At 42.3% G+C, this 18,101-nt stretch overlaps 1 protein-coding gene across 28 annotated transcripts in view; it reads left to right on the plus strand.

Annotated features, from left to right (window-relative positions):
- The window catches only part of TCF7L2 (transcription factor 7 like 2), a 193,831-nt gene that overhangs the window by 73,085 nt on the left and 102,645 nt on the right, over positions 1 to 18,101 (plus strand). For all 28 annotated transcript variants that reach the window (XM_058544002.1, XM_058544000.1, XM_058544006.1 and 25 more), the window contains one exon: positions 1,489 to 1,590. In XM_058544002.1, the coding sequence (XP_058399985.1) occupies positions 1,489 to 1,590 (102 nt within the window). The remainder of the gene's footprint in view (positions 1 to 1,488; positions 1,591 to 18,101) is intronic.

Raw genomic sequence — 18,101 nt, forward strand, 5'->3', positions numbered from 1 at the left:
CCCTTCTATTTCACTTGGAACTGGAGCAAACCCTTCCTTCCTTCTGGACTGCCCTTCGCTGTCCTTTTTTTTTTCTGTTGAAATCTTTCTGACTTCACAAGACCTCTGTGCAGCCTTCCCCGGTCTTTTTTTCTCAGAAATGCCGTCTTCTCTCTTGGCATTCCCTGGGCACGATTCCCTGAGTCTCTGTCACGGCTTCACCACATTCTCTCTTGACTTATCTGTGTGGGAATTGGCTCCCTCACACGTATATAAGCTCCCTGAAGACAGGCATCTTTTCTCTCCATAATGCTTCGCAAGAAGGCTGTGTACAAAGCACGCTTTTTTCAATGTTCATTGAGTAAAATTTTCCGTAGAATTAATATTGAAACTAGCCATTTATTTTGCTTTGGGTCTCTGGAAAGATCAAGATGGCTCCTTATATACCCTCCAAGCGTTAACTGATGCATTAATCAGTTGGCCTTCAGTGGTACAAATGGTGGTGTCAATGTCCTTATTAAAATCTTAGCATTGTGTCTAAGTTTTGTTCAGTTGTCAGAAGGTTTCCTGAGTGAAACTGGTGTAATGTGAACAACAAAAGTCAAATACCTGAGAGTTGCTTATACATGTGCTAAATATCTCTGTGCCTGGACAAGCCATCTCACCTCAGTTTCCTTCATCTGCACCAGGGTGAGTTGGGTCAGCCTACTGTTCAGGTCCGTCTGAACGGAGTGTCACTTTTGACAGAGGTAGATCCTTTTCCCTTGTATTTATTTTTTATCTCAGAGAAGGGCAGAGATAGACCTAATTGGCACATACCTTTATTTTTCTCTCTGTGGTGAATCTGTGTGTATTTAAGAATTTCTCCGGCCTTTTGAGATGAGTGTCTAAATTGCATCGTGCCCTGTTTGTGCATCTTTTACCAAGAAATATTTTTGTTTTATATGATTTTGGGTTGGATGAGGAATTCCATCTTCACCTCACTTGTACTTTCTACTACAGGACAGTTGCACATACATACTCAGCTTTCTTGAAAGTGAAGGATGATGGCATTTTAGAAATGCAGGTCGCTGAAAGAGCAGATTGGGAATTGATGGCTAGGACACCTCTGGCTTGAGACTCCCATTTGCTTTCTTCCTTCAGAACAGCTCTGTGTTCCCTCCCTTCTCCCCTCTCCCCAGTGTTCCCCTCTAAATGAGGTAGTACTCATGAAGTCATTTTATCTGAAGCCACCCTGTAGTTTGAATGCAATATTATTTGCTAATTATATCGATGTTCTATACATGTACCTGTAGAACATGAACTCTAAGGAAGAGCCTATTGGTATTGCATGATTCTTCTGTTGTTGTTGAAGTCGTTGTTAAGTTTTTTAGTGTTGTTATTTGTGTGCTTTTAGGTTTTTCAGTGTCTGATCCATGTATCATGTATCAAGAGATAACTCTTGGGGTAGCTGTTTTGCATTTCTTTTCTAAATTCATTTTCCGTGTTTGTTTTGTTTTCTCCCTCCAGTATCTCCAGATGAAATGGCCACTGCTTGATGTCCAGGCGGGGACCCTCCAGAGCAGACAAGCTCTCAAGGATGCCCGTTCTCCGTCGCCCGCACACATTGTTGTAAGTGACCTTACAAAGGCGATCGCTTCCTTTATTGGGGGAGATGAGGAAAACGCTCTTTTGTTGATGACAGGTCTTGTTTACCAGATTTTCTTTCTTTAAAAATATTTTTTTGGCATCTTCTTGGATATGGGTTATATCTAGAAGGTACTTGTATTCTGCTCTTGGACCTTAGCGATTGTTACCTACCTAGAAATTTCCCCACCACCTTTTCCCCTAGTATTGGGCTAGCGTCTAGCTTTGTGGGCTCCAGTTAATTGGGCACAACAGTGTCAGGAAGACTGGGAATGGTATGATAGCAATTAAAAAAAATACAATACCCCAAACCTTTCCTGAAAAAGTCATTTAGGGAAGAGGAGTTGTAGAGGAGGGAATTAGAAAACTCAAAAGGGAAGCCCTGGATTTGAGACTTTCCAATCCCCCCACCCTCTTTATCTTAATTGTTGGAAAGTAAACATTCTACACTAACATCAGAAAAATTTCATCTGGGCTGATCGATTGTACGCCTGGAGTAGAAATGAACTTGGAAAGGTTTAAATGAAGTTTAAGCAGTACATCCATGGCTTTGCAAGCGTGCGGGTTTAATATAGGTAACATTTGTAGTACTAAGAGACTACAACATAAAGTGTGTGTCTACATATATTTTTAATGCACTTTCTTAGGATTTTGTAGGCTCTGAAAGTGGAATTTATAAATTAACCTCTTGAGAAGATAGCTCAGCCTTATTGGAATATTCTCTTCTATATATTTGTATCATGAGCTGGACTTCATATTTTTGAAATAATTAATGGAAGACTATTTAATAATTATAGCGAATCCATGACAGGTAGAATTATGCAAAGCTTGAAACAGTTGATGTATTTTTTATTTAAGTATCACAAAATGTTATCCATTAATATATTTTGCCTCTGTGTTACTTGTAATTTCTAAAAATGGCAAAATAATTTTCTTAAGTGGAAAAATCTTAGGATGCACTGTGTCAAATTTCAGGCTAACTGCCTCCTTATTTTGTAGCTTGCTATAATTGAGTATAATTTAATGAATTATGCCTCTGTTTTATGAGTATTAAATATATATATGTATGTGTACGTATATATCACAAAATAGTTTATTTCCGTAAAACCATGTCTTGAGTCATCGTTTGTGAAAATGTCTTATGAATTCTTACTTTATAAACGAGGCATGTAGAAAGAAGGTTGACATTTTCCAGAAGCTTCCTTCTTCCTCCAACCCCACAATAAAATGGATGTTCATAATTAAACATGCTCTTATAATGCCAAGATTTCAAGGCTGGAAGTGACCTTAGATCAGCTAGGCTCAACCTGCACTCAGAAAAGGAAACAGACCCAGAGATGCCTTAAGTGAATTGCCCAATGTCACACGCTGAGTTAGTGGCCAGAGTGAGGACTGGACCCAGTTCTCTGCTCCCTTTCCAGGGCCTTATGGAATGTTCTCTCCTAAGAGAGTAGAAAGTAGCTTTCTGTGGCTGGTTCTGTTTTGCTTACTATAAATCGGTTCATCATCAGGGACAGTGTCTTAGGTGTAAAGAACGTGTTGGCTCAGGGTTCTGATGTAGGTTTCTCCTAGAAAAGTGATGCTGTGTAAAAAAATATTTTAACAGTCCACAAAGATTTTTTAAAAGTGTGATAGCTACAGAGTTCTAGAGATAGAGAGTAAAATGAGGAAGCCTGTCCTTTCCCTTTCTTGCCTCGTTGAATTTCCCAGTGTGGGTCTAGGCCTGGCAATTTCTTTTTCTGCTTTTGGAAATGGCTTGGCAGGACTCACTCACATTTTTTTTTAGGTACAGAGAAAGGACGTTATCTTTAAAATCTCTTGGAGGCCTTTTCTCTCTTTAAGTGTGGAGAGAAGATTCCATTTTTAGAAGTGGTTCAGAGTGGACACAGCCCTTTGTTGGTGTGGCATGGAGGTCCATGGGTCTGTACTGGTGAGCATTACTCCTGTGTGAGAGTGAGCATTTGTCTATTCAGAGAGAGAGAGATGATTGCCCTCCTTCCCTCCATCCCCCGGGCCCCCAAATCCCTTAAGAACAGTTGCTACCACTTAGGCCCCAACCACCTTATTTTCAGTATGTAGAAATTAACAATCTGAGGAGTTGGTAAAACATTTTTTCCAGAGCCAATGTGGATTTTGGCAAGGGGGGCAGCAAGGGGACTTCCTTTTCCTCTGTTCTTTGTTAGAAGGCATGTTTACCATAGCAACCACTTGGGAGCATACACCACCCTTTAGATGGAGACCCTTGTCCAAAGGAGCCACGGCTGGCAACTATAATACGATCTTCTGTGCTTTCTGCTGTGCTCCTGGGGAATGGTCGTTGCACAGAGGTTATGGGTTGGTGGTGGAGGGTGGGCACTGGGAGCTGGAGAGAGGAGAAGAGCCATGAGCTTGGGCAAAAGGAAATCCAATTTGTGAAATACTTAATGCTTGTGGCACCGGAATGGTGTCTTTGGTTATATGAGTCAGCCCTGTAATGGTGCATTTGTGCAATCTTCACCTGAAACTAAGGGGTGAGGAGGGGGATGTTGGTGTGGGGGGCTGTTAGTAGAGGAAAATGGGGAAGTAGGGTGGAAGAAGGCTGGAGATTGTTGACCACAAATGATTTTTGGGGTTGAGGAGTCATACATGTTGGAACTACATATTTATGATCACCTTTTCACTGGACTTAGGGCAGTGTGTTGACCAAAACCTGCTTGGCAGGTACGATGTGTCTATATTTATAAAGGGAGCATTCTGGATTATGGCTGATATACCATTTGGGTCTTTGCATAGCTCAACATTGGCCAGAAGAGTCTGATTCGTGTTCAGGTTCGCTGATGAACGGCTAAATTTTCTCCAGACTCTGGACTCTTCCTCACATTTTGTTTTTCATTCTTTTAAATGTCACATCACAGTGTTTCATCAGACGTGTTTCAAAACAATTGTCTAAGGATTGCTTCCTAATTTCTCCGAAATTTGGATTTATTGTAACTTCTGGGCCAAGCTATTTCATAATTATTTCTAATGTTTTCTTTTGAAACTAGAGAAGTGTTCAGTGTTTGTTAGTAATCATTAAAGACTATAACCACCACAGGTTGCTAAGAAAATAACTTGCCCTGGTACCTGTTTGGGGCAGAATTTTCACATGGGAATTTAAACCATTTTGTCAGAATATTTTAATCTGATAGGATTTTTTTCTTGTGGTACGTGGGTTACCACATTATAAAAATGGATGTGTAGAGTAAATTTTCTTACAAGTGGATTTCAATTGATCAAATGATATTTAAATTAAGAAGCAAACCCCACAAAATAAGTGCCAAGCAGCTAGGTTGTGCTAAGTGGTGGTGTTTGAGTCTTGGCCGACCCGCCTCCAGTGGCCAGTAAGCTTGGGGTGAGGCACCACTCTCTGGACACTACCCCTGGTGTCTTTGCTATACAAAGACTTGCATTTAACTTCCTTTGTACCCAGCAAAAAAAGATTCTGTACCAAAAATGGTGGTATTTTGGTATAATGTATATCTTACAAAACGGCGAAAGGCTTCAAAAGTTCCTGCCATTTTATCTCAGAGATTTCCTTTTGAAGTCGATGTGGAATTTTACCTTGGGGTGGATTCCTCACGGTTCTTGGTCTTCTGTGTTTTGTTGTGTAATGAGCATCGAGATGTGGGATGACAAAGCAGTCTGGATCCCGAGGAGCAAAGCCCGCCAGACTGTGATGGTGTACTTTTTGTTGTTGTTACTGCTTAAATGCTGAAAGAAAGCGTAAAACTCTTAGGAAGCGTAGCATGATGGTAGAACTTCAGGCGGAGTCTCTGCTGTCTGCGTTGAGCATTTTCAAGTCAGCTCAGAGGGCATGGTGAACCTTCTGCTTTTTGTTTCTGAGGAGTTCAGGGGAATAGGGAGGGACCTGCTCGTAGTTAATAACAAAAAAACTGCTTTGAGAGCATCCTCTTGGTTATTAAATACATGTGGATGTTTGGCTGGGTTATTTGACTTAGGTTGTATTCTCCCCTCTTCTGCCAGATGCTTATTGGGAGTTGGTCTGTGCTAGGAGGCTCTGTGCTAGATGCTGGGGCCCCGCAAACCATCACAGCCCCCACCTGTGTGGGAGGCACTGTCCTGGGTGCCATGAAGAGTACAGGGCCCCTGAGGTATGACCAGGGGAGTGGGATTTCCACTGAGAAATTGGTGAGGATTACAAGCTGGGATGGCCCCCTGAGGAAATGGCATTTAAAATGAAATTTGAAGGATTGATTGGAGTTAGCTAGGGGAAAGTAAGGGAGAAGGAGTGGAAAGCAGGAGAACGTTCCAGGCAGAAGGGGAAACGTGTTTGAAGGTCCTAAAGGAAAAAAAGCTTGGCTGTGAGAGACTCAGAAAGCCAGCTACGATGGCTGTGGGTCGTGAGGGCACAGGGAGAGTGGCCTGGGTAGCGCTAGTATGGTGAAGGTTGGCATTTAATCCTAACCACCGTGGGAAGTCATTGAGGGGATGGCTTGTGTTAAGCTGCTGGCAGTGGCGATGGTTAAAGTGGACAGATTTGGAGGGAACATCAGTGGAACTTGCTGATGGATTAGATGTTGGCCTTGAGGGAGAAAGGAGAGTTAAAGGTAGGTAGATGGAGATGCCATTTACTGAATGGGGAATGTTGGAGGAGGAGCAAGTTTGGGGTAGAAGAGTTGTCTTTTTATTTTATTTATTTTATTTAGTTTTCATTCTAGCTTTATTGAGATATACTGTAATGCAGTATTGTTAATTATAATCACCACGCTGTACATAAGATCCCCAGAACTTAGTCATTTTGTAACTGGAAGTTTGTACCCTTTGATTATCATCTCCCCATTTCCCCCACCCCCTAATCCCTGGAAACCACCACTTTACTCTGTTTCTGTGAGTTCAGCTTTTTTAAATTCCACATACAAGTGAAATCGTATAGTATTTGTCTTTCTCTGTCCAACTTATTACATTTAGCATCATGTTGTTGCAAATGGCAGGATTTTCTTTTTCGTGGCTGAATAATATTCCATTGTATACCTATACCACATTTTCTTTATCCATTCATCTGTTCTGGGGCACTTAGGTTGTTTCCATGTCTTGACTATTGGGAATAATGCTGCAATGAACATGGGAATGCAGATATCTCTTCGAGATCTGCTTTTCCTTTGGATATATACCCAGAAGTAGGATTGCTGGATCATATGGTAGTTCCTATTTTTAATTTTTTGAGGAACCTGGAACCTCCATGCTGTTTTCCATAGGTTGTACCAATTTTCATTCCCACCAACAGTGCACAAGGGTTCCTTTTCTCCACACCCTTGCCAACACTTATCTCGTCTTTTTGATGGTAGCCATTCTAATAGGTGTAAGGTGATATCTTATTGTGGTTTTGATTTGTATTCCCTGATGATTAGTGATGTTGAGCACCTTTTCATGTACTTTCTTTGGAAAAATGTCTAGTCAGTTCAAGAGTTTTCTTTTTAGAGAGGTTAACATGCTAGGTTTCGTGATCTCCCCCAAAGCAGCATGGCAGTGTGAAATGGGAACAACCCAAACTTTTAATTGGCTCCTTAAGAGTAATGTTATCTATTAGATTTCCATTTATTTAGAATGTACTGTAAATTCTCCCTTTCCTTCCCTAAGATTTAGATAAGTAGCTTTAATTGGTCTTCTTCTTGGTCCCGTATTCACCATTGACTCAATCAGTTTACATTCATTGATCCCACAAATATTTAGTGACTGCTTACCATGTGGGAAAAGTATTCTAGATGCTGAGAGAAAGTGGAGTCAACGATGAATGATGATAACAATAATAGCAAATAAGCCTGTAGCACTTCCTACGTGCCAGGCATTGTTCTCGGTGCTTTACCAATGTTTTATTATCCCTCATCTACAGAGGAGGAATTCGTCACAGGGAGGGTTTTGCCCAATTGTAGGAGTCAAGATGTGAAACAAGGCAGCCTGGTCCCAGAGCACGCCATCCTCTTAACCATCGCTGGGGAAAAGGCAAGTAAATGGCCACAGTGGGGTGTGCTGAGTGCTGCCGGGGGGAGCACCAGGAGGAGCCCTCAGTCCCAGCTGGACAGGGTGGGCATGGCTCGAGGGGATCCGCTGGCCTCACTGGAGTGGAACATGAGGTTGGCTAGGGATTTGGTTTTTGGGCGTGGCTACTGCAGAGGACGTAGTGACACGTTGTGGGAAAGGAGGGCATTCTCTACCGGGGCAGTGAACTCTGGGCGATGTGAGGGTGTGAACCTCTGCTGAGCTCCTAAAAGCTTTTCCCTGGGCACTGTCTCTACTCCCTCCACTACATATACACTTTCCCCTTGTTTTTGTATTCCATTTATCTATGACTCAACCAGACTTTCTAGAATACTTGGCATGTGTTTCCTAGCAGCGGCTGAGTCACAACTTTCCCATTTCTCAGACAGAACCATGGTAAGGGTGTATATTTTGTCTAAGAAGACAACGCAAGCCTATGAGTGCAGCAAAAATATTATTATTTTTATAAGGAGAGCTGTGAGTATTCAATATTGAGAACCAGGCAACCAGGTTATCTTTTTTCGTGGAAGAACTGGTAGATAGGATCAGTCGTGCTGTAAAGGGAGAGAGTGGAGTAGACCCCAGGATGTGCATTGGGTGACGAAGGAGTCTATGGTTCAAAGTCCAAGCTTCCTTCTCTCTTTCCAGAAACTACTTTATGGTGAGGAATTCTGAAGTTCTTGAGGTTTGGGATCATGTTGTGGCAAATGACCACCATGACGATGGAAAATATTCTATGGAGAGGGATTTTTGTAAGCTCGGTTGTATCCCTTTCAGATTAGAATCACAGAAAGTTTCACAACCTTAAATCACATGTCACATCACCCACTCCATCCCTTCTGTCATTTACTCACTGTCCAGAAGTCGCCTGTGGTTCATACTGTTCCTGAACACAGAAGCCAGGCATCTATCTCCTGATGCAGACCATTTCCTGTTGGTACAATATGGGCTCTTAAGAAAGTTCTGCCTTTATACTGAGCTGAAATCTCTCTCCTTGAAATGCTCACTCCTTGATTTGTGTTTTGCTGCTCAGTTCTGCTCGTGCATCTAGTTCCCCATCTTGAAAATTTGAAGGAAGCTCTTGTACATCCTCCCCTCATCACCAAGTCCTCTCTTCAAGATTACCCTCAATTGTAATTTACATCTTCAGTGACTGATGTTAAATTGTTTAAGGAAGGGAATTGCTAATTTTTGATCAAAAAATCCTACCTCTGAACTAAGTGAAATTAATTTCTTAATGTAGCTTTCCTGATTCTTAAAATTTATGTTCATTGTAGACACTTTGAAAAATAGCCCATAATCTTGCCACTTGGAGATTACATTGTGAGTAATTGGTATATGTGGTATATTTCCTTCTATACTTTTCCTCTGAGTGCCTTAATATTTATATTTGTTTTTAACATTCTTGAGTTCGTAGTAGTGCTCAATATTTCCAGCCTTGTATTTATTTAAAATGAAAATTGCTGCAGTGAATAAACACTTCCCCGTGTCATTAAAATTCTTCAGGATTTTTAATGACCACATAACAGCCCATAATATGATTATGCCCCAATTTGCTTAATCAGTGCCATATTGTCAGCCTTTAGAGTACCTCCTTTTGTTTCTACTATTCTAAATAATCCTGTGAAGAACATCTTTGTGCATAAATCTCTGTGTCCCTTTCCCCCTTTATTATTTTCTTAGGATAGATTCCTAGGAGGAAAAGTAAATGAGAACAGCGTTTCTTGATATATAGCCACCAGTGATTTTCCTGAAAGGTCTCCGTTTTTATAAGTAGCAGCAGTGTGTGAGAGTTATGCTTAGCATGTTTGGAATAATTTTAATGTTTCTGGGGAATTTAACAAAAGGAAAAGTTCAGGCTTCCCTGGAAAGGTGTGCCCTACCTCCACCTTGTTCCAGAAAAGAGACCCAACCAGCCCATCCATATCAACCTTCCCAAGGCCTTTCACCTTCAAAATAAATGATTGCTTCCTAAATGGTTAGTAGGTTTTAAAGTCAGCTGATGTTATCATGGTTTTATAGAATTACATGTTCATTTTAGATAACCCACAGCATAACTCTTTATAAAATAATACCCTGATTATATATGCAGCACATTTAGGGCAATTTTAGAATTCTTGTAGTATACTTTTATAACCTCAAATGATTGTAGCGTTTTTTAAGTTTTAGTGTCTCTCTTTTAATGGCATATTATTGAGCAAAGATATTTATTTGATGCTGTGTGTGAGCTTGGTCAGGAATATGACCCTGCATTATGTTTCTGGGAAGACATACTTACTTTTCAAAGATGCCGTTTGTTGCTATGTTTAAGATCAGCCCACAGTAGATGCTGGGAAGGCTTGCAGCCTCAAATCTGTCGTGACCGTTTCTCAATGCTGTGTCCTGTTGTGCCTGGGGGAAAAGTCTTTGGCAGCTCTGGGGAGCGTTTCCTGACATTTGTGTCACCCAGTGTTAATAAGGTTACTGGAAAAAGGGTTCCCTCCGAAAACAGGTTTAGGGAAGCACTGGGTTATGCAAAGTCAATTAGTTTCTTTAGGGTAGGATCTTGATTACTCCTGATGCTTCCAGCCTTTCCTAAGGAGGAGTTCCTAAAGCTTACTTGACTGCAGAGTTCTTCTCAGCACCTTCAGGAACAAGATTGGAACATCCTTTGGAAAGTTGTTTTAGTTTCAAGCACCTGCTCTGTTTCCCAAGCGTGGGAGCTTGTTTTAAATTAACATGGATCTGCTTAGAACTCAACTCATGGTTTTGCCTATGTTTATCTTTCCAGTAAATAAAACAAAAGTGTTCATTTGGCACCCATCCTCTCCTGCTTGTCATTTCTTGCCTTGCTGATTAATTCTGTGTATGAGGCTTGTTTCTCCAACCAGATTGTAAGTTTCTTGAAGCCAAGGAGCCCCATGGTTTATTTCTTGGCGTGTGGCTGTCTCCCCTCCTAGTGTGGTGCTTTGTTAATTAAGCAGAAAGCCAGTTTCTGGTGAGGGACTGGAGTTGATTTAGCCTAGAATGAGTGTTATTTCTTCATTACCTTAAGAGTGTTCAGAATCATCCTGGTTAGCAGAAGGACTTGTCCACGTGTCTGCTTTCTACCTGATGTGGTAGCATGTTTTGGAGAAAGATAGTTTTGGGTTATGACATTGTGCGTGGCTTGCCGGTAACTTGATAATCCACCCTTATACATTCCAGCTCACAGTGGAGCGTGTCTAATCGCCACAGCAGCATTTATGTGGAACGTGGTTAACACAAAGCTCCAGAAGGTCAGGCTTGTAGGGTTTCTATCTCTTTCCAATCTTGGCTTACACTGACTGTTCCCTAGGAGTCCTGGCATGGGGTACCTGAACTTTTTAAGAGAGGGCCCAATGGGGAAATCCAGGACTTGATGATTTACTATGGGAAATAGGTAGGTAATTTCAACAATGAAATTGTTGGGTATATGAAGTGATTTCATGATTGGCTTGTTAATGGCTTGCAGATTAGATTTTCATCTCTTTTAATAAATTAATATAGAAGAAGAAAACACTTGGATTTTAGAATTGTTCCTTGGAACTAAGGAGGAAGCTACCCTAGACAGGTCTGGCTGGGAAAGTTTATTATTATGTCCAAGTTGCATATACGGATGTGATAATCTAGTGAGTTAGCTGGTTGCCCAGGATTCCATGGGCAGGAGTGGCCGTGTTTGGAAAAGTATCCAGGTCCTTGCTCCAGCCCCGTGCTCTCTCCTGAGTGCCAGATTCAGCCTCAATTCGGTTGCCAAATAGACATGGGAATATTAGCGTATCCAGAATCAAACTATTTCCATCCCCTCCCCACCACCAAACCTGTTACTCCCAGTGTTGAACATCACAGTAAAAATCAACAGCATTCACCAGTTGCGTAGGCCCCAAACCTTGGAGTTCATCATTGACTCTTCTTTTTCTCTCACACCCATCTTCAATCCATTGGCCTATCCTGTGGACCCATAATCCATCCGCACATCATATTAGCTCTGCCTTCAAAATGGTTGTGGAATTTGACCTCTTTTCACTACCCCCGCCATTACCCCTGGAGTGCAGTGTACCGTCATCTCTCACTTGGATGTTGCCCGAGTGTCTGCACTGGTCTCCTTGCTTCCCACCTTGTAACTTCGTATCTTCCCTCCTTGGTCCCCGCACTTCATTCCCATACTTGGGATGGCCTTATAAATCCTTAGACAGATCATATCACATACGTCTACTGAAAATCTGGAGGATGGATTTGTCTTTTGAAAGAGACCCAGAACAGCTATGAACAGGCACATGGCTCTGTCACCTGATTGAAAGGTGGGACTTTGAGATTCCAGGGTACAGAAGGGAGAGCATAAATGTCGACTGGGCCCAGGCACTTGCCACACTTAGAGTTTTGTGTTGGCCGGAGGAGAGAGGGCCAGGAGGCAAGCATGTAGGCTGAGTGAGCCCCCGTTCGTCACTCCTTTGCTAGTGCAGCAGGATGTGGCAGATGTTTTGGTTATACCCCAGTGGGACCCAGATGCCTCCTGACTACCGCATCTGAGCCCTGCCCTTCCCCGAAAGCGTGCGGTCTGTTCAGCCATAGCCTGTCTGCGATGAGAAGCTTGTGAAGAACTCTGGACAGCGTGATGCAATCTGTTTTCCAGCCAGCGCCTGCAGAGTGGGTGGATCCGGGCAATGATTAAGTGCATCGCCCAGGCCGTTTAATAGGCTTGAGTGAGATGGGGTCACCATGTGTCCAAGTGCAGTGGGGCAAAGGCCTCTTGTTCTTCCTGCTCCGAGGGCACAAGCTGCCTGTTTCTCTCACAAGGACACTGTCTACATTGCTCAGGTGCTGGGGTGAAGAAAAGAGCAAGTGTTTAAAAGGCTGAGGAAGGAAGGAAGCAAGCCCACACCACAGGCCTTAGGACTGGACCATCCCATGGCCCCCAGAGACCTTGTGGGGTATGGCAGTCCCATATTGAGACCTGTCTTTGGACCCCACCTCTGACTCTTCCCGTTTTTAATGACCCTGAAGTTAGGCCTGACTTGGGGACACGTGTAAGATTCTAAGCAAAGTGTTTTTCCCCAACCCTTTCAAACTCAAGGGAGAAGCCAATCAGATGGGTGGAGGTAGAATGTGAAATGTAAAAAACATGTTCAGTAACAGAAGGAGCATGGCTGGGCAGAAGAGCTCCTGGGGAAACCTTTGGGACTATTCAGTTGAAACTCGGGAGAAAATATTTTTTTGTAAAGAGGTAACAGCCCCTTTCAGCCAAAGCCCATAAATGAAGGAATGTCTCAAACCCAGAATTGCAATGACCAAGGCAAGGCATTGTCAAAGATCAAATTAGTGAGTGTGGTAGACACCATTTCCGTTTTTAGAATATAGCCAAGCATCTTTCCTCCATTCTTCCTCAAGCTCCTTCCCATCCTACTTCTGCAAAGAGCTTGATTGGTATAGTCTTTATTATGCTTTCTTCTTAAATTATCAAGTTGTTTTCAGGTATTGAGAATGACACCTATGTGCCAACCTTAGATGTTAAAAATGGAGTAAGGCTCTGAAGATATCATTTGTTATCTCTACACCATTTTTTCCTGCTAACAGCATCCTCCCCCACCCCCCTAACTATGGGGGAACCACTTTTCCCCTCTTCTCCTTGGTCCTGGGAGACATGTGATTGGGCAAAGGGGCAGGCATGTGATTTAAGCAAAGACACTGAGTCTTCTCCAGACAGAGAGAGTCTAAATCTGTGGCTCTTTGCAACCACCCTCATGCCTGCACACAAGCATGCACGTGTGTGCACCACTGCATGGAAGGTGCTCATTTGCAGAAGATTAAGATGTGCGGAGGGGGTGGGGGGTGTCTTGATGACACCATTTAATTCTATGTAGCCAGCTCCAATCCTAGACTGTCCAGTTAGGAAGCCAACTGGCCTGAGACGGTTTTCTGTCGCTTACAACCAATGGAGTTCTAACTGATGCAGTTTTCCAAGCCTTAGACTTATAATAAGAAAGTTGTTTCTTTCTTTGAATTTTCAGTTCTTTTGAATTAAATATGCTGGAGCATAAACTGAATACTCTGCTCCTATGTAAATAGGCTCCCATGTGAGTAGAACACACTTGCCTTTTTTTTTTTTTTTTTTGGTGAGGAAGATCAGCCCTGAACTAACATCCATGCCAGTCCTCCTCTTTTTGCTGAGGAAGACTGGCCCTGAGCTAACATCCGTGCCTATCTTCCTCCACTTTATGTGGGACGCCGCCACAGCATGGCCTGACAAGCAGTGCGTCCGTGCATGCCCAGGATCCGAACCTGGGCCGCCAGCAGCTGAGCGCGTGGACTTAACGGCTACGCCACGGGGCCGGCCCCTGCCTTTTTAAATATTGGGCTGATTTGTGCTAATCTGCAAGTTGCTTTAAGAGGGAGACATATAGTACACAATCTTCCACAAATGATTTCTAGAGAGAGGCTTGTGTGAAAAAAGCGGTTTCCATGATTCGCTCCTGTGGTCATGGGGAATTTTGAAAATGAACTTTACATATTTTCATGAAAAAAATTCCTGTTTTCATATTTTTAATTTCTCAGAGTTTTTTTTTTCTGGGTCCTACTTAATCTACTCATCTTTGCCCTAAAGCTGTCTTATTTCTGTTCCTTAGGACTGTTAAGGAACAACCAGTTAATTAATAGTATTAAATACTGGCCTTTCTGTTCAAAAATGTGATAATAACCCACATAAGGAGGTGCCACTGCAACCTCAGTGGTCTCCTCAACTTATTAACACTTTCTTATATTATTTTAGAAGCACTGCTTTCTTATCATGGATAATTGGTGGCAAACTGGGCATACAGGTGTTTAATTTTGTTTGATTTATTATTACAACTTTACTATTTGATAAAGGTTTTACCCATTTTCCTTTACAATCCATATAAACCATGAAAAGATTGTGCCACTCCAAAAGACTAAAATTGTTGTTCTGAGGACTTTGAGCAGAGTGCAGTGTTTGTACCTAGACTGTAGGCTGGGTAGTCTGCTTGGAGCATTGTGTTAAGAGAGATTCTGAGGCCTTATATGTCAGTGCTCCAAGAGAGAGAATGCATTGATGGATATGTATTTGCTGAGGGTGAAGTAGGATAGAGTAAGGGACAGTAGAGGTGTTACAGCTGTCATTTCTGTTTAGGCAATCAACTTTTTGAGAAAGCGTCAGAAATTGAGACTCTCAGACCCTACTGGATATATCAGAGCCCCGTCAGATATCCATTAAGCTGTCATGGTGAATAAAATTCTTACTGACTCATCATTTAAAAACTTGTTCTAAATGAAGTGATGGGGAAGAGGAACATTTTTCATTGGAACCAGGAATGAGAATGTGCCCAAGGAAATGAATTTAGGCCTAGGAGCTGGGCTGTGGTTTAGCGGTCTTGATTTCTTCCACGTGGTTCCTCCCACGGCCAGGATGACTCCTTGCTCCCCATGATCGATTGGTCTTGCAGGACGTATCATGGACCAAGTGTGACATGCAGATTCAGCCCACTTTTTGTGCATCACACTTGTGAATGCTTGCATTATGTACACTCATGTTTCTGACAGTTACTAAAAAATGGCCTTCAGGGGTAATCTTCACGTTTCTCCTCTCCTCCCACCCTACAAAGAAAAGTTGCATGATAAAAAAATCAAGATGTGTCTAAAGAGGATGATAACTTTAACGTTATCTAAATGTTTAATTTGGAAGGGTAGGCTTTTTTGTTGTTGTTAAATGAACCAACTCCTTGTTTATCCAGTTTGTTTTGGTGCATACCTCTAATGACTCTCGTCCTGATTTATTTTCCACACTGTGTGTGGGTCCAGGTCTGATGTGAGACACAAGCACAGCTCTCATGCCAGCAATCTCATGGTTAAGTTTTAGAACATGATTTGAAAAATACAGCCCATTGAGAGGCAATAAGGACACATGGGGACTAGTGCGTGTTTGGACATCTGTGTGGAATAAGTGAGTGTGCAGAGAGGGCGTTTGTCAAGGAGAAGGAGGGCGGGCCATTGGCTCAGGGAAATGGTCTGGGGTTCTGGGGGGCCAGCGCCACATACAGAGGCCAGCAGGGTTGGGTTTGGCCAAGTGTTCCGGTGTCTGGATGCCTATGTGAATTTCCTCCACAGGTTTTCAGTTGGCAACGTGGAATCTGCTGGGTATGGAGCCAAAGGTGGGGATTGTTGGGATCCTGTTGGGCACAGAGGTGTGATACCAGAGGTCAGAATAGAAGCCAAGGGAGGGGGCTTGGGGAACTTTTTGTCATAAACTGTCCTGGAGCCTCAATTCCAACAGGATTGCAATTTATAGACCAGAGCTTTGTTCTCTCTCAGGCTAGATCTCCTGTTCCTGCTTTTTCTTTTAATCTCAGACTTAATCCTAGACTTGCATGTTGAAAGTGAACTCAGGAATTCTCTTGGTGCAAAGCCCTCCTTGTGATAGTTAAGCAGTGGATGCTTTGGGGGCCCGGCCCGGTGGCATAGTGGTTAAGTTTACGTGCTCTGCTTGGGCAGGCTGGGGTTCACGGGTTTGGATCCTGGGCACGGACCTATGCACTGCTCATCAAGCCATGCTGTGGCAGGCGTCCCACATATAAAGTAGAGGAAGATGGGCATGGATGTGAGCCCAGGGCCAATCTTCCTCAGCAAAAAGAGGAGGATTGGCAACAGATGTTAGCTCAGGGCTAATCTTCCTCACCAAAAAAAAAAAAAAAAGGAGAGAGACATGGATGCTTTGAGAAATGGTGAGATGTACCCAAGATCATGATACACTGGAAATTGACTGAGTATTTACTGGTTCCAGTAACTTTACCATTCTACTAATTTACTGTTCTAAGTAATTTACATGATTGTCATGTTTAATCCTCACAACATCCTTATGAGTTAGCTGTTGTTACTATCCCATTTTATAGATGGGGAAACTGAGGTTTAGCAGGGGGAATGGTGTGCCCAAGGTCACACAGCTGGTAAGTGGCAAACTGGAACTTGAAGGCAGGGAGTCTGACTCCAGCACTGAGGCTCTTACGTATATATTGCTTTAGTTGGGAGCAAGCACACAGCCAGGAAGGGGCAGGTTTTCCGACACCAACCAGGCTGGTGCTGGTCAGGCCACACCAGGAAACTCAGAGGCCTGTCATGCCTTTGTGATGCTGTTAGTTCCTGTTGAGGAAATGAGGCTTTGTGGGTTCCTAGGAGGAAAAGGTATGAACTCATGGCAAAAGGAAGGAGCTAACAAAAGGAGATTTGCTTCAAGATGAGCCTTTCATTCATCTCAGGTTAGACCTCCCTTCACACAATGTGGGTGTGTCTCAAACCTCAGGGTAGGTTACAAATCTTTTCGGTAAATTACATTGGCTGGAAGGCTTTTGTGAGTCTTCTTCTCAGATCACCAAACATTTAGTGCCAGGCATAGTCACTCTCTAATTTATCTTCTGTATAAATTTGGATTTTTAAGTATTGAAGTTTTCCAAGATGGTTGGCAGTTCTAAAACGAAACATAATGAAAGGTACAAAGGATAATATAACAAACACACTCATGTACCTGTCACCTAAAATAACAATTAGTAATCTTCTCCCTTGTGTTTAAAAAATGCAAAACCAGACCTGTGTTCGCCTTCCTAGTCCGTGATCTTCCCTCCTGAGAGATAACTGCTGATATAATTTGGTGTCTCCCCAGTCCAGGTTTTTACACTTTTTGACATATATATATGTTGATCTACAATGTATTACAATTAATGTCAGTGGTTTTTAAATTTTAGGTTAGTGGTTTCATATTTCATAATATTCTACAGCTTGCCTCTCTTATTCAGCATTGCAGTTGAATTTTACCCATGTTGTACGTTTAAATCTAGTTCACCCGTTTTAACTGCTGTATACTATTCCATTGTATGGATATACCACAGTTTTTCCTTTTCTGCATTAATAATTATTTGGGTTGCTGCCGGTTTTTTAAGATTACAAATTGTACCGTCCTTGGGTAGGTGTATGTAGGCACATGTGTACGAGTTTCTCTGGGGTTCATACTAGCTAAAGGGATTGGTAGGACATAATGTACTGGTTTCCAGCCATAATTCACAAGGTATGGTCAAGCCCTCCAGAATGATTGGATCAATTAGTACTTGCATCACCAGTGTTTAAACACTTTCTTTCCCCACAGTCTGACCAGAACTTTATCTTGTCAGACTTTAAATATTTGCCAATCTGATGAGTGTGCCGAGACATCTTATCATGTTTTAACTTGCATTTCTTTAACTCCTAGGTTGACAATCTTGGCATTTGTTTATTGTCTCCTCTGTGGCTTGACTGGTTTAATCCTCTGCTCGTTTTTAAGAATCAGATAATCTTTCCTTACTGATTTATAGGAGCTATTTATATGAGTTGGAGACGTGGCTGTGTGTTGGAAATACATCCTCCTGGTCTGTTATGTTTTAAAACTTTGCTTAGATGGGTTTTAGATAAAAGTTTTAAATTTTAATGCACTCAAGTTTGTCAGTCTT

Source organism: Diceros bicornis, chromosome 6 (assembly GCF_020826845.1).
Source record: "Diceros bicornis minor isolate mBicDic1 chromosome 6, mDicBic1.mat.cur, whole genome shotgun sequence".
NCBI classification, from domain to species: domain Eukaryota; kingdom Metazoa; phylum Chordata; class Mammalia; order Perissodactyla; family Rhinocerotidae; genus Diceros; species Diceros bicornis.